General features: G+C 36.4%; 2 protein-coding genes across 14 annotated transcripts; one reads left to right on the forward strand and one right to left on the reverse strand.

The window, feature by feature from the left end:
• The first annotated feature begins 211 nt into the window (after positions 1-211).
• LOC136202326 (uncharacterized) lies at positions 212-12,863 on the forward strand. 9 transcript variants are annotated; one of them, XM_065992875.1, is made up of 11 exons: positions 212-3,054; positions 3,132-3,497; positions 3,813-4,469; positions 4,577-4,807; positions 5,384-5,767; positions 6,149-6,898; positions 7,813-8,636; positions 8,729-8,969; positions 9,067-9,389; positions 9,525-9,608; positions 11,637-12,863. In XM_065992875.1, the coding sequence occupies exons 1-7, from the start codon at positions 322-324 to the stop codon at positions 8,626-8,628; spliced, it is 5,937 nt and encodes a 1,978-aa protein (XP_065848947.1). In that variant the 5' UTR covers positions 212-321; the 3' UTR covers positions 8,629-8,636; positions 8,729-8,969; positions 9,067-9,389; positions 9,525-9,608; positions 11,637-12,863. The 9 variants fall into 9 exon arrangements, with proteins under 9 accessions (XP_065848947.1, XP_065848948.1, XP_065848949.1 ...); XM_065992876.1 differs by having other exon boundaries at positions 8,729-8,832; positions 8,931-9,389; XM_065992877.1 differs by having other exon boundaries at positions 8,729-8,832.
• Positions 12,864-16,393: 3,530 nt separating this feature from the next.
• Positions 16,394-20,452, reverse strand: LOC136202587 (serine/arginine-rich splicing factor SC35). Of its 5 annotated transcripts, none has more exons than XR_010674501.1 (11): positions 20,272-20,452; positions 20,110-20,188; positions 19,279-19,358; positions 19,126-19,192; positions 18,844-18,915; positions 18,227-18,433; positions 17,803-18,085; positions 17,619-17,719; positions 17,196-17,314; positions 16,921-17,074; positions 16,394-16,827 (listed from the first exon to the last, which is right to left on the reverse strand). XR_010674501.1 is itself a non-coding variant. In XM_065993301.1 (8 exons), exons 1-8 carry the CDS (start codon positions 20,345-20,347, stop codon positions 17,714-17,716), a joined length of 870 nt encoding a protein of 289 aa, XP_065849373.1. In that variant the 5' UTR covers positions 20,348-20,452; the 3' UTR covers positions 17,416-17,713. The 5 variants fall into 5 exon arrangements, 1 of the variants encoding a protein (XP_065849373.1); XR_010674500.1 differs by having other exon boundaries at positions 17,196-17,330; XR_010674499.1 differs by having other exon boundaries at positions 17,595-17,719.
• Between the last annotated feature and the right edge of the window lie 528 nt (positions 20,453-20,980).

Raw genomic sequence — 20,980 nt, forward strand, 5'->3', positions numbered from 1 at the left:
AAACTTTGGAAGCTGTTCCTTTAGTTACCTTTAAGTTAGGTTAGATGTGTTAGTTTGGGTTGAATTGCTGATTTTTACTTAGTTTAGGGACTCAATTGTTGATTTTAGTAGTATAGGGTTCTAATTGACTTTTAGCATTTAGTTTGAGGGCCAAAATGGGTGTTATGCCTTTTCTTTTTCTTTTACTTTTTGGAACCTTTTCTTTTTCTCCGCTCACAGTGAACACTCAGAAATTATTGTATCATTCTCTCCCTCATTTCCTTTCTATGTATTCTCTCAGTTCTCCATTTCTCATTTTGCCCACAAACTCAGAACTACAGAATGGCTTTGGAGGCGATTGTTGAGTTAATTACAGATCCTATCAAACAATACATTGTTACGCCTATCACACGACGCATTGGCTATGCTTTGAACTGCAACAGCAAAGTCCCGACTCTCCAGGATGAGGTTCAGAAATTGAAGTACGAGAAAGAGAGCTTGCAGCACGCCGTTGATGAAGCTACTCGAAACGGGGAAGAGATCTTTGAAGATGTTACCAAGTGGTTAATCAATGCGGAGAAAGCTATTGAAGATGCTGAGGAACTTGTGGAAGGAAAAGAAGAAGCAACGAAAAGGTGCTTGGTCGGATTATGTCCCAACTTGAAGACTCGCTATCAGCTGAGCAAGAAAGCACACAAGAAAGCTCTGGCCATTGATATGCTGCTTCGGAGTGCACAAGGATTTGATTCGATTTCATTCATGCCCCATGTACAGCAAATAGTAGAGCCTTCTGTGTACAGCCGCGAAGCCTTGCCTTCAAGGGTGTCGATGCTCAACCAAATCATGGATGCTTTGAGAGATCCTACTCTGAATATGTTAGGGGTCTATGGTATGGGAGGCATCGGTAAAACCACACTAGCAAAGGAGGTCCAAGGAGAAGCAGTAGCAGAGAAGCTGTTTGAGACTGTGGTAATGGTTGTTGTTTCTCAGACACCAGAAATGGGAAGGATTCAGACAGAGATTGCTGATTTCTTGGGCCTGAAATTTGATGCTGAGGAACTCCCGGTAAGAGCAAGTCTACTTCATAAAAGGTTAGAGAACTCCAAAGCACTCATTATTCTTGATGATCTTTGGCACAAGCTTGATTTGAATGCTATCGGAATTCCTTATGGGGATGCATCTAAGGGTTGCAAAATAATGCTTACCTCAAGGAGCAGAGATCTATTATTCAGTGAGATGCGTGCACAAAAACTATTCTCACTTGAAGCTCTAAACGATGAAGAGACTTTGAAGTTGTTTGAAATGTCTGTAGCTAAGGCTAAAGATCCAAAATTCCATGCCATAGCATCTGAAATTGCAAAAAAATGTGCAGGGTTACCGCTTTTGATTCAAATAGTTGCCAACGATTTACGGAATAAAGAATCTTCTGTGTGGAATGATATGCTAAATCAGCTGTCTAGCTTCGGCAATAAAGAAATAGAGCAAAGAGTATACAACGTCATTGAGTCAAGCTATGAGAAGCTACCCGGAAAGGAAGTAAAGTCATTTTTCTTGCTTTGTGCTCTATTTGGGCAATCTAATATCCGGATCCAGTACTTATTGACTCACAGTATGGGTCTGAGTTTATTTAAAGGCATTCGTAACATTGAAGGTGCAAGGGAGAAAGTGCTAACCTTGATAAGAGAACTACAAGCGAATAGTTTATTGCTGGATGGTGACATGATTGGATTTGTCAAAATGCATAATGTTGTTCGCGATGTGGCTCTCTTACTTGCATCTAGAGAGCAACATGCTTTTATTGGCACATCTGAGGTTACATTGCGGGATTGGCCAAGCAAAGACTGCACCAGAATTTCTCTTCCTTATTGTGATGTGGATGAGCTTCCTGTAGCCTTGGAGTGTCCAGAGGCAGAATTATTTTTACTCTTCACAGAAGATCTGTGTCTACAAATCCCCGATTCATTTTTCAAAGGGATTGGACGACTGAAGGTTGTGGATTTCACTGGTATGCGTCTTGTGTCTCTGCCTACATCAATTACTTTACTTACAAAGCTTCAAACTTTGTGTTTGCATAGATGCCGCTTGGATAAGGTAGCCATCATTGGAGAGTTGAAGCAATTAGAGTTGCTTAGTTTTGCAGACTCCAAGATTATTGAATTGCCTACGGAGATAGCGCAATTGTCTTATCTCAAGTTATTAGATTTGAGAAATTGCTCTAGTCTCCAAGTAATTCCTGAAAATGTCTTATCAAAGTTGTGCTCATTAGAAGAACTATACGTGCTTAACAGCTTTGTTCGATGGAATGCCAAAGGTAATGCCAGCCTTGTGGAATTAGAGAGTTTGCCTAGCCTTTCAACTTTAGAAATACAAATTGTAAATTCTAAGTCGATACCACAAGGTTGCAGGTTCGTTCATCGGTTAAGAAGTTATAAAATATCCATAGGTGATGGATGGGGTAACTGGAAAGGGAACGATGAAAGATCAAGAACGCTAAAGCTAAAGCTAGATGCAGGTGTTTATTTGGAGGACGGGATTGAAGTGTTGTTGAGAGGGACTGAAGATCTATATTTATCTGAAGCCAAGGGAAATGCGAGTGTATTGTATGATCTAGATCGACAAGGCTTTCCGCAATTGAAGCATCTACACATTCAAAATGATTATAGTATTCAACATCTGATCAAGTCGACAATACGGTCTTCTTGTCGTGCCTTTCCCATCTTAGAGTCGTTGTATCTAAATAATTTAATGAGCTTGGAGAAGATCTGTTATGGTCAACTTGAGATGGGGTCTTTTGGTGAACTACGAACCTTAAAAATTAGTGGTTGTGATAAATTAAACTGTCTCTTCTCATTTTCATCAGCCAAATGTTTACGGCAGCTGCAAGAATTGGAAGTTGAATCTTGTGAAAACATGGAAGCTATAGTTGGTGAAGGAAGTGAAGATGAGTATTGCAACAATGAAGTGATTGAGTTCATTCGATTGAGCTCTTTGAAGCTGAAATATCTACCAAATTTCACAGGCTTTTGCAAAACAAACGAGGGAACTGCACTAAGGGAACTTCTTTCCAATGTAATGGTATGTTTTTTTAGTCGAATTAGAAGTTTGTTTTCCTTTTTTCTTTTATATATATTAACACAACATTTGATGTGTAGGTTTCTTTCCCTAATTTATTAAGTTTGGAGGTGTACAAATGCGACAGTTTGAAGTATGTATTTACAATGTCAATGGTGAAATTTCTTGCGCAACTCAAAAGGCTTGATATAAGGGATTGTAAGTTAGTGGAAGAGATAGTACAGACTATGAAACATGAAGAAATAGAAGAAGAGGGTATTGTGTTTCCTAAACTTGACTCTCTTCAACTTGATGAACTTCCAAATGTGGAAAGGTTTGGATGTGGTTATTCAATTGAATTTGCATTGCTTAGAGAATTGAATATGATAAGATGCAATGCAATGAAAAATTTTGTTTCCAAATTTTCAAGCAACAAGAGTGATGAAGAATGCCTCTTCAATGAAATGGTGATATTTTGCTTCTTTTCTATACAATTATTTGTTTTTTTTCTTCCTTTAACATCGATCATGGTCATGGCATATAACGTTGATTTGATTTGTTAATTTGGCATACGTCATTCACATGTAATATTAACTTTATTGAACCTTAAATTTGAGATGATTTCGTTGAAATAACTATTAATTATTTATTGGTTTCTTGTATATATATAGTTTTTTTCTTCTCAAAATACACAAAAACTGCTAGCATACTTGGACAAGAGAATAAGTTAGTCTAAGAGAATTATAAATCTTGTACCAATTGATCTACTACATGTATTGCAGGTCAGTTTCTCTAACCTGGAGACATTGGAAGTCAAACACATGAACTTCAAATATTTGTGGGATGAGCAATTCAAAGCTGATAATTCATTTACTAAATTAAAATCATTGAGCATTCAATATTGCTCGAAGCTATCAACTGTCTTCCCATCCATTGGTGCATATCAAAGATTCCAAAGATTAAAGTCACTTTATGTATCTAATTGTGATGGAGTTGAAGAGATATATCAATATCGAGGGATCAATTTTAAAGAAATAAATAATGTAGAAGCATTTTCCCTACGAGATTTGCAGATAATGAGACTAGCCTCGTTGAAGCATATTTGGAGTAAGGATCCATGTGGAGCTTTCACTTTTGAAAATCTGCAATCAGTCAATGTTGAGTCTTGTAAGGATCTGAAATATGTAGTTCCCGAATCTATAGCTTGTGGTCTTCTCCAACTTCAAAAGCTACGGATATGTAATTGCAATAATGTGGAAGTAATTATTGCAAAGGAAAAAGATGAAAGATCCCATACTTCTTTTCAGTTTCCGGAATTAACAATGCTGGAACTTGTGGATTTGAAGGAAATGCGGAGCTTGTATGAAGGACCCCATACTTTCCACTGCCCGAAGTTGAAAATTTTGGCAGTTGAAGGTTCTAACATCTTTGTTGAAAAGGTAAGAATCAATAATTTCTATAAACAATATGAATACTTGTTGAATAAATAAATTGATGATTCTTTTTTTTTTTTTTGGCATTTTCATTTGTGAAATATTTGCTGCAGCCTCAAGACATGGTTGTAGAATGTCGTGATAAAACAGAAGCTTGGGTTGGTGAAGGAAGTGAAAATGTCCATTACCATAACGAAGGGATAGAGTTTACTCAATTGAACACCGTGAAGCTAAAGAATCTACCACAACTCACAGATTTTTGCGACATAAAAGAGGAAACTGGACTAGAGGAATTGACAGCAGATGTCAAGTCAACTACCCTGTTACTGCTTTTCAACGAAATGGTTTGCTTTTTCTTTCCCGTGAAAAAACCGTCTTGAAGCCTCTAATCTTTTTCGATTTTTACTCATTAAGCATCTCATTTTCGACTTGACACATTGAGTCATCGATCAATTATAGTGATACACATCCTTAACTAACAAAAAAGTAGTTGTGAACATCAAAGTCCAGGAAAATGCACTACTCATTTTATATGTATTTGCATTTTTATTTTTAATAGTTGAAACCGTTTTTTTTTTTAAAATATATCTGATGTAGCTATAATTTCTTTTGTAAAAACCTCATTTTCAACTATAAAAACTGCAATTTCAGGTGCAGGTAAAATGAGACACATTTTTAACCGAGTTTCACATTGACAAGTATTTTGTTAACTAGGAACTCAATGTGTGTCATTTTAATTAATCGAGAGCTTAATATGCCAAATTGAAAGATGAGGGGCTTGATCAACAAAAATCGAAAAGATTAAGGACTTCAAGATGCTTTTTGCCTTTTTTTATTTTCTTGAAGTTGTATTTGAATGTTCATTTTATACTTTTTCTTGTTTTATTTGGACCAAAATAAAACGAACATTTGATGTGCAGGTTTCTTTCACTAATATAATGAGGTTGGAGGTGTACAATTGCAACAGTTTGAAGTATCTATTTACAATATCAATGGTGGAATGTCTTGTGCAACTCAAAGAGCTTGAGATTAATAATTGTGAGTTAGTGGAAGAGATAATATTGAATAAGAAAGATGAAGAAATGGAAAAAGATAGCATCAATAAGATTGTGTTTCCTAATCTGGATTATCTTTCACTTGAGGAGCTTCCAAATGTGAAAAGCTTCAGTCGTGGATATCCAATTGAATTCCAATCGCTTAAAGAATTGTCCATAATCAGATGCAGTGCAATGGAGAACTTTGTGTCTAAATCTTCAGGCAGAAGCAACAACAATGAGAGTGGTGAATTGCTCTTCAATGAAATGGTAATGTTTTTCTGCTAGCATATTATTACTGAAAATGCAATTTTAGTTTGAACTTTTCAGCTACAAAAAGAATTAAGTTTGCCCTCTTTCTAGGTTCAATTAAAAAAAATCTCATGATCTCATATTACATTACTACTCATATGTTTATCAGAAGTCTCTAAAATCTCATAATTTTCTTTTATGTTTAACCAATCCATTCTTTTTGAAAACCAATATATCTCATTTATACATTTTTAATTCCAATGCAGTATTACATTTTTTGTTTTCTGTGAAAGACACAAAATTATTACCTTATTTTTATTATTAACTTACTAATTTTTGGGAGGTTCTATATGTACTAGTGATTTAATACATTATATGGAATGCATACATCAATTGCAGGTTACTTTCTCCAAACTGGAGATGCTGAATGTCAAACATATGAATCGCTTCAAATATTTATGGCAGGATCAATTCACAGCTGATAATTCATTTTTCGGATTACATTTATTAAGAATTGAATATTGTTCAAAACTCTCAATTGTTTTCCCATCGAATCTCTGTAGAAGATTCCAAAAATTAGAGACACTTTATCTATCTTGCTGCTCTAGAGTTGTTGAGATATATCAACATCAAAGTATCAATTCTGAAGAAATAAATGCTGTTGAAGCATTTTCCTTAAGAGATTTGCAAATACAGAATCTTCCCTCATTGAAGTATATATGGAGTAGGGATTCATGTGGAGCTTCCACTTTTCAGAATCTGCAATCAGTTGTTGTTTATTCTTGTAAGAATCTGAAATATGTGTTCCCAAAATCTATAGCTTGTGGTTTTCTCCAACTTCAACAGCTCAGAATAGGTAACTGTGATGTGGAAGTGATGGTTGCAAAGGGAAGGAATGAACAATCAGAAAGCGCCCTTTCTCTTAAGTTTCCTGAATTAACTGTCCTTCAACTTGAGAATCTGAACCAAATTAAGAGTTTGTATGAAGGACCTCATACTTTCGAGTGGCCGAAGTTGAAATGTTTGGAAGTACATGACTGTGATAAAGGGATAAAGTTCGGATCCAAAACCTCAGGGTACCACCAAGAAAACAGAAAGTCCGGGGAACACAATATTCCAATTGAACATTCAATACTTTTTGTTGAAGAGGTACGAATTCAACTTGCTTTCTGTAATAATGTAAGCATGCTATGGGTAGATATGGGTCTGTCTAGGTATGGGCTGTAGCTGTCTAGATAGTATCCTTAATGTGTGTGTGTATATATATATATATGTATTCTCTTTGAATGCAACATATTCATATAGTTTTAGTCTATATGGTATCCCATGTGTTTCCAGTGTATTCACATGGTTTGTAACATGGTATCAGTGCCTAGTTTGGCTTCATTTTCTGGGTTTGTATTTTTGGGCTGTTTTCTTCAGGGTGAGCAGATTGTTTGGACCTAGAGTTCCAAGTCTCAGTTCATCTCACCGAATTGTCGCCGTTCCTCTTCCGCCGCCTTTGTCTCTTTGTTTCCGACCTGTTTGTCCGGTTAGTTTTCCCGTGAATCACCCTTTGTGCAATGGCCTTGCTGGCAGCCTCTTGTGTGTTGCTTCAGCTGAGTTTTGTTTGTCCTTTTCCAATGAAGCTTGATGTTCCTCTGTCGTCTCTCCTATCGGATTTGTTCTTCTAGGTTGCGTCTCCCGGATTATGTTTTATATTCCAAAGTATCTTAAGTTTCTTGTTTTAAGTTGTATTGTCTTTAAGACTATGTATTCTGCATCTGTAGCAAGCTGAGCATGATTAAAATTCATGCTCTAGCTTGAGGGGGAGTGCAATAATGTAAGCATGGTATGGGTAGGTATGGGTCTGTCTAGGTATGGGTTGTAGCTGTCTAGGTAGTATCCTTAATGAAATATATTCATATAGTTTTAGTCTATATGGTATCCCATGTGTTTCCAGTGTATTCACATGGTTTGTAACACTTACTTTTTTTTAAATGCATCAGTTAATTGAATGTTAACAAACATATTAACTTGAAGCTCATATTGACTTTGATAAGATGGTTTTCTGTTTTGCTCAGTTTATGCACACCTTGGAGGAATTGACATTAGATCACCAAGGCTTGAAAGCAATGCAAAGTGAGTTTCCAGTTGACTTACTCCCCAAACTGAAAAAAGTCACTCTACGCTCTTTGGAAGACAAATCAGTTTCTCTTTTATTTGGGTTCCTTGCACGATATTCATTGGAAAAGGTCACATTCACCGAGAGTTTTATGGAAGAGATGTTCTTGTTAGACGATGAGGGAGAATTTAGGGAGGACGAGTATCTAAGAATAAAACACTTGGAGCTAGTCTGTGATGATAATTTGAAGCATTTACTGAAGGACCACTCCCAACTCAATCCCATTCTTCAACATCTTCAGACTCTGACTGTTCAGTTTTGTGATGAACTGATTAATATAGTGCCGTCTTCAGCTTCTTTCCAAAATCTATTAAAACTCGATGTAGGATACTGCGAAAGCATGATCAACTTGGTAACAACATCCACATCCAAAACTATGGTGCAGCTCATGGAGTTAAGAGTTTCTGGTTGTCCCAGGATGGAAGAAATCATTTCAAATGACCAAGATTGCACAGAGCAAGATGAAATAATTTTCAATAAACTCAAGCGTTTAGAACTTAAGGAATTACCTATACTCAGTTTTTGCTCTGGTAATCACACCTTCAATTTTCCATTGTTGGAACAAGTAGTTGTGAAGAAATGCTACCGCATGAAGATTTTCTGTGGCAGAGACTTAAGCACACCCAAGTTATTGGGAGTACTATTTGAAGATGAACAAAGTTGGAAAGGAGATCTCAATGCCACAATAGCATTAAGAAAATCTTATTTGAATTAAGAAAAGGGGTAAGAATATTGCTGTCTGTATATATTAATTTTTATTTCCCCTAATTTTGTTAGTCTTTCGTATTGTTAATGCTATCTCTTGGAATTGAAAGGTTGGCGGACATTATTTGTAGAAGAATTTTCCTCAACTCCAACTGCACTTCTTGAGGAAGAATAATCAAAAGGAGAGGGCACAGCTTCAATTTCTGTCCAGCAAGTATGTACATGTATATATATCTAAATTTTGGATATCGAATCTGCCAAAGCTCAAGGCTCTAGTCCATGATGATTCCAAAATCAGTCCCCTATTTTCAGATTTTGGATGATCTAGAAGTAGTTGAATGCAGCAAATTGGTGATTCTAGTGTCTTCCACAGTGTCATTTCAAAATTTAACAAATTTTGAAGTGTCAAAATGTGATGGGCTAATAAATCTCATGACTGCCTCAACAGCTAGGAGTCTTGTGCAGCTCAAAAGAATGAAGGTGAAGGATTGCAAAATGATGCAAGAAATTGTAGCCATTTCATCGGGATGGAGTGGAATACGAGATTCGGCTCAGTCAGCTAGAATATGTGGGACTTGATGACTTCCCATGCCTCACAAGCTTCTGTTCAGGACATTATGCTTTTCATTTTCCATCTTTGAAAGAAGTGATGGTTACAGGATGTCCCAGTATGAAGATTTTTACGGAGCAAGTTAAAACAGGAAAGCTTGAGTATGACTGGGAATGGGAAGGCAGCCTAATAACACCATCCACACATTATTTCTCGGAAAGGTATGTCTTTTCATTGGAAAATGCACCACAAACATAAGCAAAAGCATATTAGCCTATAAGAAATAGACAGAGTAATGCAATATGAAGAGAGTTAACTATTTGAATATTGTTTGATTGTCAAATATGTTTCTCCAGGATGCTGAAGAAACAGATACTTGAAACGTGCGAGAAAATAGATTGGATGAGCTCAATTAATGGCTGAAGTTCTGTCTTCTGTATGTGAGTTGTCTTTTGTACCTTTTCTTAGTTCTTGAGCTGAGAACTTTGAAAACTGAAGCTTCATTTTGCAGATGTGCAAGTTAATTGAGACATTGATGAAAATCATTTTGTTTTGTTTGCATATAAATCTTCATATATGATAACTTGACAATAGTGTAAATACCTCTTTTAATTGTTGATTTTCTTTTTATTTTAATCAAATTGATCCTTTTCCCCTACTTTTAGGAAAAACCCTCCATAGAAATATTGAATAAGTAGATAATAAATAAATCACTAAAGGCGTGAGCTCTACACATGTCCAGCCGTGTCCAGTTTTTTAAAAAAGAAAAAAACCAAGAGGTTATCCCTCTTGAGTAAGGAGCCAAGCATATTTACCCTCTAACATGCTTAAAACTAACACATTTACACTTCTAAATATTCCTAAAGTTAGTTCCAAAATAGTCTTGCTTAAACAAATATGATTAAGCATGGAAATAATTGGACTGAAAAATAACACATTTACCCTCTATATATAGGGAAATAACTGGAGGGTTATTTGTGTACTTTTATCACTTTTAAATCTTATTTATGTTTTTTTACCGTGCGTCTCATATTTATAAAAATGCCGTTTTTGGCACCCACACCTGCACCGATGTCCGCACCCGAGTCGGTGCTTCATTTCATGAGCTTCATATTGTGTGAGAAAGTGAGATATGGAATGGACAGGAGCTGTGAGTGATTCTCATTCTGCAAAGCATTTAGTGCATTGAAGAAGGATTATTCTTTTGCAAACTAATCATACATAGATCAAAGCGAAGATTAGAATTAGAAATTTTGGAGATGGAGTTCGGAGAGGAAGGGTTGTTTGAAAGAGAGATCAGAGTTAGGGTGTCAAAACAGGTTGGTGTATTATAATCGTGAAATATAACTAAGTAAATAATTTCCATCAGTTAAGACTTTGGCGAGTGTCAGTTGTCAAACGAATTGCTGTATACTTTTAGATCAATTAACCTTCTCCATAAATTTATTCCTTCTATTGTATAATAGAACAGAGGGCGAGCCTTGGCGCAACGGTAAATGTTGTTGTCGTGTGATCGAGAGGTCACGGGTTCGAGTTTTAGGAGTGGCCTCTTGCCCAAAAAAAATGGCAGGGGAAGGCTTGCCCCTAGTACACCCTTATGGTGGGATCCCTCCTCGGACCCTCACTTAGCGGGGACGCGTAGTGCATCGGGCCGCCCTTTTTTTTATTCTATAATATAACAGTAGAATTAATTGTACATGTATGTGAGCTTGTCTTTCAGCATGCCTATATAAAGGGTAACTAAGCCGTTGATTAGATGGCGAATTATGTAGACACTATGTTAGGTGGCCTAGACGTGGAACTAAACTAACCAGAAATCGATTTTTGTTGGATTTACCTTAATTGAGTCTGAAATTGCTCCATCTATATAAAACGTTAGTGTTAACATTGCATGATCCATACGTGGAGTCTAAATCTATTCTCCCCCAAGAACCATAGGCCTAAAAGAATAGTAGCTTTTGTGCAACATTGGTATTAAGGTTGAGCAACATTTTATGATCATTATTCCTTGCTGAAAACCGATACAAACATTTGAGACGAGTATGATATAATACAGATAGCTGAAGTATTGTTCTTGAATTGCCAAAAAAATCTCTAGCCTTAGACAATTAGATAAGAGCTTGCAAAATCTTCATGTCACTATTTTTGTGGCTTGAAACATCAGAAGTTAGATTTTGATAATACATTTTTGTCTAGTTAGCGACAATATGTGAGAGTCTACACGATATCTTCCTGCCTGTTTCGTGTCGCTTGTTCCTGTAACTATAAAGCTGTGATTAACCATATCTGTTGTTTATTATGGTTGCTTCAGTTAGAAAGGACATGGTTATGAAGTGTTTATTAATCAACTTTCATTTTCCTTTGCGCTTGTTTTTAACTTTGTCTATTTTTGTTTCTTTTCTCAATTTAATCTTTCTTTAGTTTCTAATTCTGATAAGTGTTAATAATTGTCTGGTTGCCACGCGAAGCAAACGGCCTGCGACGATGCTGCTAGCAGCAGGGATGCCGCAACATTGCAGAGGCTGTTTCTGCAGCCCCGATCGCCACCTGCTCCAAACATCACTAGTGTTTGATGGATTGCTCCCCCCAAATGACTGGCTAAAAGTGAATACCGATTGGATCGGCGCTGGGATCTCCTGGTGCAGCTGGTGCTGGAGGCATCTTTAGGACAAGTTGAGGTTTTGCTAGAGGCTGTTTCGCCTTCTCTATTCTTTTGGCTCCTGCGCACATCGTGGAACTCCGTGCGGTTATGTTCGCGATAGATATCGCCTGGGAGAGGGGCTGGAGTAAGCTGTGGTTTGAATCAGACTCCACGTTTGTGCTCAATCTACTCCAACCGCGATCCAAAGACGTCCCCTGGCAGTTAAGGCAGGCTTGGCTAAAATGCCTCATTCAATGTTCGGGGATGGATTTGGTGGTCACACACAGTTTCAGTGAAGGGAATTGCGCTGCTGATGCTCTTACTCGGTTTTGGCTCTTCTCTACAGGTTTACAGTGGTGGAATTCGGCACCCAGTTTCTGCCATTCTTTTATTTCCGACTATCTATGTAATATTGTTCATTTACGTCTTTCCTAGCTTTCTCTGCCTGTGTAGAATTTTTTGTTTATTAATATATTTGGGTTTTGTGCGATGCGGTGGTAGGTGACCTAGTCGGGATATCTTCTGCCTCGTTCACATCGTCCCTACTTTCATTCAAAAAAAAAAATTCTGGTTGCCACGCCTCAGTTCTCCTGGTGTTCAATCTGATCTTCTGCTTCAGTTGCTACAAAAACCAGTAAAAAGCTTAATGGTGTCAGATGAACTGCTCAGAACGAACTGATTTGGTCAAATTCAATTAGTAGACCTCCTCAGGACTGTCAACTTGTAGTTCAATCCATCAATGCTCGAAATCTGGATTAGGAACTGTCATTTCAGATTGTAAAAAGCTTGTTGCGAGCTTCTTGATGTTTCTATTTGGTTTGGGTTTCAGTTATAGTGTGAAATAGCAGTAAAAAACATAGATGTCAATAGCTTAATTATAGGAATTAAATTTATTAGCGTTCCTAGTTTAGCTATGCGCTCGAGTATAAATAAATGCTTATGTTGTATTGATTATCAATTGAGATTTCTCTCAAACTTTATGGTTTGTAAGGAGAACAGAAACTCGAACTGCTCATATGTTAACTAAATTGGCACTTTCCGACTCTGTTTCAGGAGCTCCTCAGTTTGAAAATTGTATTCTTATATTGATTATATAGTAGTGCTTTGTTTTTTTTGGTAAAAAGCACACATGGTTACCCAAGTTTGGCACGTCATAACATAGTCATTAAACTTTAAAATAGGACGATAAAATCACTAAAATTTTGTTCCAGTCATAATAAAATCGCAATGACCAATTTTAAAGTCCATGTGATGCCAGAATCATGATGTAGACGATTTGTAAAATCAAATTTACGATATGCATTTGTGGGTTTTACAACATGTGGAATTAGATGGATCAAATCACAATTAATTTTTATTTTTTCTAAATTTATAAAGGGTTAATACACATATTTGCCCTTGTATTATCACGGATAAACAAATATACCCTTACATCAAATAAACTCATAAAACTATCCCTAAATTTTCCACAAACCTACAATTATACCCTAATCTAACAGACCTAATTATTGGTATAAACGGCGTTCAACATTACCATCCATCTTCTCTGCATCGTTTTTTCCTCTTTCTCTTTCTCTGCTATTTACAATCCTTCATCCCTTTCTCCTTCCTTGAATTTTGGAATTTTAAGTATCACATTTAATTTCACTCTTTTCTCTCATCTTTCTTCTCTTCAATTCCTCTGAATTTAAATATTTTTATTCATTTATTTGTATATATAATAAGAACTCAGCCGCCGACGATGGCAACAAGAGGATTTGTTTTCTATTTGCTATCGGCTTTCACGGTGGCTGTTCTTTCCGCGATTTTCCTCACCGGCCAAACCTCGCCGAGTTCCAATTTAGTGTCGGCTATGGTGACCGGTTTTCTGGGTTCGGCATGTGGAACTATCGGCGGCGGCGGTGGTGGAGGAATTTTTGTTCCTGTGCTTTCTTGGATTTGATACAATGTCTGCTGCTGCTCTTTCAAAATGTATGATAATAGGGCATCAACATCTTGAGTTTATTACAGTATAAGAGTGCGGCATCCAACTAAAGAAATGCCTATAATTGACTATGATTTGGCTCTTCTTTTTCAGCCTATGCTTATGCTTGGCATCACCATTGATGTTTCTTTGAGTGTTGTCTTCCCTTGTTGGCTTATTACTGTTCTTATTATTTTTTGCAGAAAAGTGGAGCTAGATGAAGATACGTCTGTGGTTGGAGAAAGATGGTGATGGAGAAGATGAGTCTATATGAGTTTGTTTAAGTGGCAGGTGTTAAACTCTGAGTGGATGGTGATAGAGAAGATAAGTCTTCAAATATTGCACCGTTAGTGTCTATTAGATTAAGGTATAATTACATTAAGGTATAATTACAGGTTTGTGGAAAATCTAGGGATAGTTTTGTGAGTTTATTTGATGCAAGAGCATATGTGTTTATCTGTGATAATACAAGGGCAAATATGTGTATTAACCCATTTATAAACATAGTTAATGTTTATTTTATTTTTTTAATTCATTGCCATGTGGAAGAAACATGTTTGCCACGTGGAATTTTTTCATATGGGGCTGACACGTGACATCAAGTTCCCTTACAAATCGTTCACATTATCATTTCGGGACCACGTGACACTAAACTGACGGAGTTCATAATTGAGTCACTATGGATGCTTTTCACCCCTTTGTTTTTCAGGAAAAGAATATTGTCATTTTCCATTTGGGCTGGGGCAGTTCATAATTTTCATTGTATGTCTTTAAAGCCTATGGAAAAATCTCTAATAGTTGAGTGGTAGTTTTTGAATTTCCTTGAGCCATTGTGACATTCATTTTTCTCTACTCCTCCAGGTCCTACAGTAGCCATTGCGAGTCGAAGGAGGAATTTGAGCACCCATTGGTCACCAAAAATATTCAGAAGACCCCAAAGGTTGTCAATTTGAGCACCATAGATCAACAGAAAGCATCCTAAAATGGATCTTTGGATCTCTCATTGACAACATCAATTCAGGTTACTATTATGATGCATTTACATGACTGTATTGTTAATGGTAATAAATTTGATGTTGAAGCTGCATCTAATGTAGATGGGGGTTGTAAACAGGGCGGGGCGGGGCGGGGCGGGGATTGCATTAACCATCCCCAACCACTGGTCTATCAGGGATTCCCCGTCCCCGTCCCCAAATTACAAATGGAAAAAATTTGGCTACCATCCCCGCCACACGGGGAATCCCCATCCCCGTTTAAGCTTTTTTTTTTAATTAATACAAAAGTAACAGTCTTTTTTAATTAAAATTAATTACATTTCTTAATTCTTGTACCTTACCCTTAAAAGACAAATATTATGGAACAAATAGAATAGTTTACAACAAAATATAAATGTTCTCTTTTAGTTACATGGTCTACACAATGTACCATGCTTGATTAATTAAAAAAAAAATCATCAAAACACATCCAGAAAAGGTTAGCAACAGGTGTGTCCAGCAGATCGCCTCAGTAAATAATGTTATGTCAAAATTGATAACCCTAGTCGGAGGTTATTGGCAGACACCATTCAAGTCCTACCACTAAACCGAACGCAAAAACAGCAAAGTCTGGTACACCTAAGTACTCTAAAATCAACTGCTAAACTACAGTTTATACACAAATTAATATGAATGCCAGAAACCGACAGAGATTGTACTTGCAAGTCAATTGTGTTTCTGGTCATTCAATTGGATAAGGGTACCGAACAGATAATGATCTTCGTAACCCAATTCAAATGAAAGTTGCAATTCAAGTAATTATGTAGAATTCAAGCATAATTCACTACAATGCCAAACAAGCAATGAGAAAATATATTTATTTAAAGGAGCTTAGAGACTCAAAAAGTAGTGAAGGAACAAATTATGTATAAGCATCTCAATTAGAGCCACATCCCAACAAACTGCATACGCGAAAAGAGACATAAAATGCAAAATGACAGATGATAATAGAAGTTAAACTTGGACTTTACCTATAACAGCTTAAGCTTTTAGAATGGAATTTCAACACATAGTAAGTAAGCATGTTTTGTGCGCACTTCAAGATGTGCCTCAGGGGCATTAAAGTGAAGGGGCGCTTAAGGTTTTTCACTAAGACGAATAAAATATTAATAAGAATATTAAAATGACTAGTTCAGCCTTCCTAAAACTCTACTTTCTACACAAAAGTTCTTTTCCTTAAAAGTGCATTTGTACTACAAAACATGATAAAAAGAAAAAGAGCAAATTGATAATTATAAAGCTGACATATAAGAAAAAGCAGAGGGAGTAATAATATAAAAGCTATTCTAATGTCTTACCTATCAGCTTAGGTTTTTAGGTCAATTAGTTTCTTGACACAAACTTAAACACCAAAACAATATCATCACAGGGATTGAAACGGAAAAAAAAAATTACAGTTTTGGAACTCCCACAAGTCATGCCCAAAGGACGAGCAATTTTCCACTGACCTAGTCATGAAATGCACAAATATAGCAAATTGGCTTATGGTCCCAAGGAGCAAGATGGGCACACTCAAAATACCTTCAAGACCAACAAAAAAAAAAAGATCTAATCATGCAACCACATCAAGCAGATGCAAGAAACAGAGACCCGCAACAAGAAACATTAAGTAGAAATCAAAAGTAACCTCTGACAAAGCACCACAAAAAAAAAATGTGAAATCATCTGATAACAGACAAGATAACGAAAAACTTCAGCTAACTGTGAAGCCAATTCTTAAGAAAAATCATGGCAACAAAATGGAAGCTGCAATTATCTGCACATGACATGAACAAGCTTACAAGTCAAAGCAGATCTTTTGGACTTGACCCAAGCCAGCATCACAGATAGATAGGCAGCCACCATCAATATCAAACAGCAATATCAATACCGACCCGGTCCCACCAACAAGGGCAGCAACAGCCCGCTACACGTGGTTATTAGTATTTGCAAAAGTGACTCCCGAACCCATGATTATCATACAACAGAACAGGTATCAGCTACCACTTCACAGCTACAGTCACGGACTTGTATGCTACTCACTACATTAAGTAACATAAGTTAATCTTTATGTTCTTTGTTTAATTACGGTAAAGTTTAATTAATTTTCCCAAATAATCAAACGAACATGTTACCATGTTTAATTACTGCAGCTGCAATATTCAGGCAGCATATAAAGTTTGATATATAGTATCAGCACGAGGACTATAAGAGGTCCACTTCATTTACAGCATCTGCTACATGCAAAGCACGTTCATCTTGTGCCCACCTCTCATACCATCACAGCAACTACAACCCCAATTCAGGACCATTTCAATTTCCACAGTAAGCAAATACCAGAAGAAAATCAGGTCAAAATCACACCTAAATGACAGTGTTTCAGAAACCAAAGACTGATTCCACATCTTACCAATGATCAGAAAATTTTGAGTAATCACAATCACGATCATCCATCTACTTTTTACAAACAGCATCAACGGCTACAATAGCCACAACATCAACATTCTGCATATCTTCCCTCAAAGCAACCTTTTCCGGAACAAAGCTATAAAACCCAATAAATCATTTCTCATAAATCAAGACTCCTATTAAGTAACAAAACCGACAAATGACCACAGAATTCGGAAAGAGGATCCACAAAGCTTTTTTTTTTTTAAAAGAGTTAAGGGAGGAAAGAAACAATATGCAAACTCAGAAATGTAGCTCAAAAGTAGAACCACCTACAAACTACAAGTTTCATACATAAGTCAAGTAAAGGCTACTTAAGTTCAATGTAAAACATTTAACCACAAAGTAAATCCAACCCTACCAAAACTAGAGCATAAATTCTGACCAGAAAATTCATGATGCTCATAAATCCTCAAACAATTATGGCCATATGAAATGCAATAGTTTTGCCTCCACCATGTTCCCATGCTATCCATAAGTTCACTCCTACAATTAAAATTCAGAAACACCTTTTAAGTTATTCACCTATATATGCAATTGATAACAGTAGGTGGGGGAAAAAAACTCACATCCACATCTGAGTTTCTTGGGGATGGACTACGAGAAGAAGCAGGCCGCCCGCGGGGAGAAGGAGCAGGCCGGCCACGGGGAGAAGAAGCAGGCCGTCCACGGGGAGAAGAAGCAGGCCGCCCACGGGGAGAAGAAGCAGCCCGCCCACGGGGAGAAGCACTTCGTGGAGTTGGAGAGCGACCATTAGGAGTACGTCTATCAGGGCTTTCGACCTTAGAGGGAGATTTCTTGCGAGGGGACAAACTCCTTCGAGGACTTGGACTACGCCTAACAGGGGATGCACTGTGACAGAGATTTAGACCATCAGTTTAATGAAAATACTGATAGTAAGGGACCAAGAGTATCTCCGATAAAGGATCAAGTGCAGGCAAAAAGAATCAAAATCTTAAGGCAAAAGATGCATTAGTTAGTTATTCCACAAACCTATCAATTGATCGACTGCTACTCCGCCTCTCATCATCGTAACGGCCTCTTCCCCGGCCTCTAGAGTAATCAGGACTAGCACTGCGACTCCTACTTCTTTTACGAGAATCTCTGTCCTTTCCGCGATACTTATCACGCTCATGTCTGTCCAAGCTTCTGCTCCGACTTCTCTTCTTGTAGTCTCTATCTCTGTAGTCATCTCGGGGTCTGAACACATGAAAAAAAAACCGTAAGGAACAACATGGGAACTGTCTAGTGTCTTCAAAGCAACTTTCCCAGCCGCAAACTTCCATATTTACACATCAAACCGATAGAAAAAAGATGCAATAATTAAACACAAACCACTACAATAATGACAAGAGAGTGTCTTGTTTGTTCAAAATAAAGATTAGTAATTGAAAAGAAAAATAAATGATTGATTACAGGCACAATAGATGTATAAATTATGTAGGTAGAAATAACGAAAACTTCAGACACCACCACAAATTACTTTTCAAAAAGAAGGATGTTTAGCGGCCAAGGTCAAAAGACTCAACCTACAAGGGTAATTTTCGAGTATTGCAAACACATAACTGCTTGGGGGAGAAATAAGAAGTAAAAAAATAAAAGGCATATACCTTCTCCGAGGACTGCGACTTCTTGATCTGTTTTTAGATCTTGGAACAGGTTCCATGATCCTTCCCTTATGACTGGGACAAAAAGATAAAAGAAAAAACAATTAATCATAAAAAAACCCAAATAAATTGTATATCACCAAGCAAAGAAAGAAGAGAAACATTACAGCAGTCACTTTCACAATACAAAAAAAAGGGAATATAGTCCTATAATGAACCAAGCAAAGTGCATGACCATCGATATTCAACTAATTTAAGTGAATACACTAGAAGCACAGTACTTACATCCTCTCAGCATTTGGCCCATACTTAGCAAATTGAACTGTTATTTCACGCCCGTCAACAACTCTTCCTGAAAAGAGGTGTAAATGAACAAGCATGTTATAATTTTATAAACAGATGTCAATTAAAATCAGGAAAAATCCAAAACGTTCATACCATCTAGCCTTTCCACCGCCTTTGATGCTTCGTCAGCATATTTATAGCGAACAAATGCAAAACCACGGGAATCACCAGTCCTGAACAACAAAATAATCATAAAAACCATTAGAAAACTATAGCAAATCCAATACCATTAAGAAACAAATAATAGTTATATAATAAAGAATAACAATTCACAATTTGTTTTTCAAAACTGATAAAGTAAAGTCAGATAATTATAAATAGTATCACTTTGGATCCCTAGATTAACAATTCCAACATATAAACCTTTTTCCTAACAGTAGAGGAGGAAAATAAAAGGATCAGCACCTGCCACCTTCAGTATTGGCCAAACCACAAAAATAAAAAAAAATACATGCTCAGCTCTCTATCAAAAACCATTCAAAAACTGAAGGCATATACCTCAATGCATTGTAAATATATTTAGTCCAAACATTACAAAATTTGAAAAATCATGATATTCTAATGCAGTTCGACAAAGTGGATGCAATGTCCTTTACACAACATCATTCAAAATCATGATAATCTAAACCCAAGGCAGTATGCACACATGGTGCAAAGACCATCCAAACAATGAAGCAAACAATTGAAGCCACAGCTAAAGAAACAGCCATAAGCACAAACAGTATGAACAATGATACATCGAGCAAGAACACTTGTGAATAAAACCAAACACGTCTAAATTCTAATCAGGAATTGAAATCGCAGATTATTTCACCAATGATCATTGAGCAACACATAACAAGGAAAATAACAAACAAAATAGGAAACCCGATAAACAAAAATACAAGGAAAAATAAAAACAATAACCAAAAAGAAAAAAAACACCTTCGATCTCTAGGGATGAAGATATCGACGACCTTGCCATACTTGTCAAAAAGCGGAAACAGATCATCAGCAGTAGTGCCTAATCAACCACAAAAAATCAGTAGCTGTAACAAAAATCCCGCAAAACAAACAGGATGAATAGGAAGAAAAAAACAAGCTTACGGAAGGTGATGTTGAGAACGAGAAGAGAATAGGTATCGCTGATATCTGGAGGACCAGACCTGCCGAAGTGAGACATTCTTCTTCCTTCCTCGTCTACCAGCTAGCTAGAGAGAAGCGAATTTTGAATTAGGGTTTGTGGCTAAGGAAAGGAAAGGTATGTTTGGGAACCTTCTTGAACTATCATATGCATAGAGCATTGGTATATAGTAGCACACAGTAAATTACGTAATTACCCTCTGTTTTTATGAAAAGAAATTTTTTTTCTTTAAGTATAAAAAACGGTAAAGAGATTTATTTTATTTTTATAAAATTAGAAGTTTAAGTTCGATTTAAAAAAAACTAATTTTGAAAATGCTGGCTTTATGAGTTTTTTTAATGAACTTATTCATTCATCTGTTTTTAAGGATATTTTTACCCCTAATTACTATGTTTTAACCTCAAATAAATGTTTTACCACGTACTTGTTTATAATTTTATATAAATAGTTATTAGCGATCAGTTAAGTTTCAACTAACAAATTTACATAATTAACTGGTCAAATCAATTAAAAAAAATTAATCGACTAACAATTAATGTAATTAGCAAACAACTATTTGACAAACAGAAGATATCTTCGATATTGTTCAAAAATCCATGTTTTAAAGTACTAAAAAGACTTTAATCATACAACATAATCTTATTTTATTTTTGAAATAACGTTTTTAGTATA

The sequence above is a fragment of the Euphorbia lathyris genome, chromosome 8, assembly GCF_963576675.1.
Source record: "Euphorbia lathyris chromosome 8, ddEupLath1.1, whole genome shotgun sequence".
Classification (NCBI taxonomy): domain Eukaryota; kingdom Viridiplantae; phylum Streptophyta; class Magnoliopsida; order Malpighiales; family Euphorbiaceae; genus Euphorbia; species Euphorbia lathyris.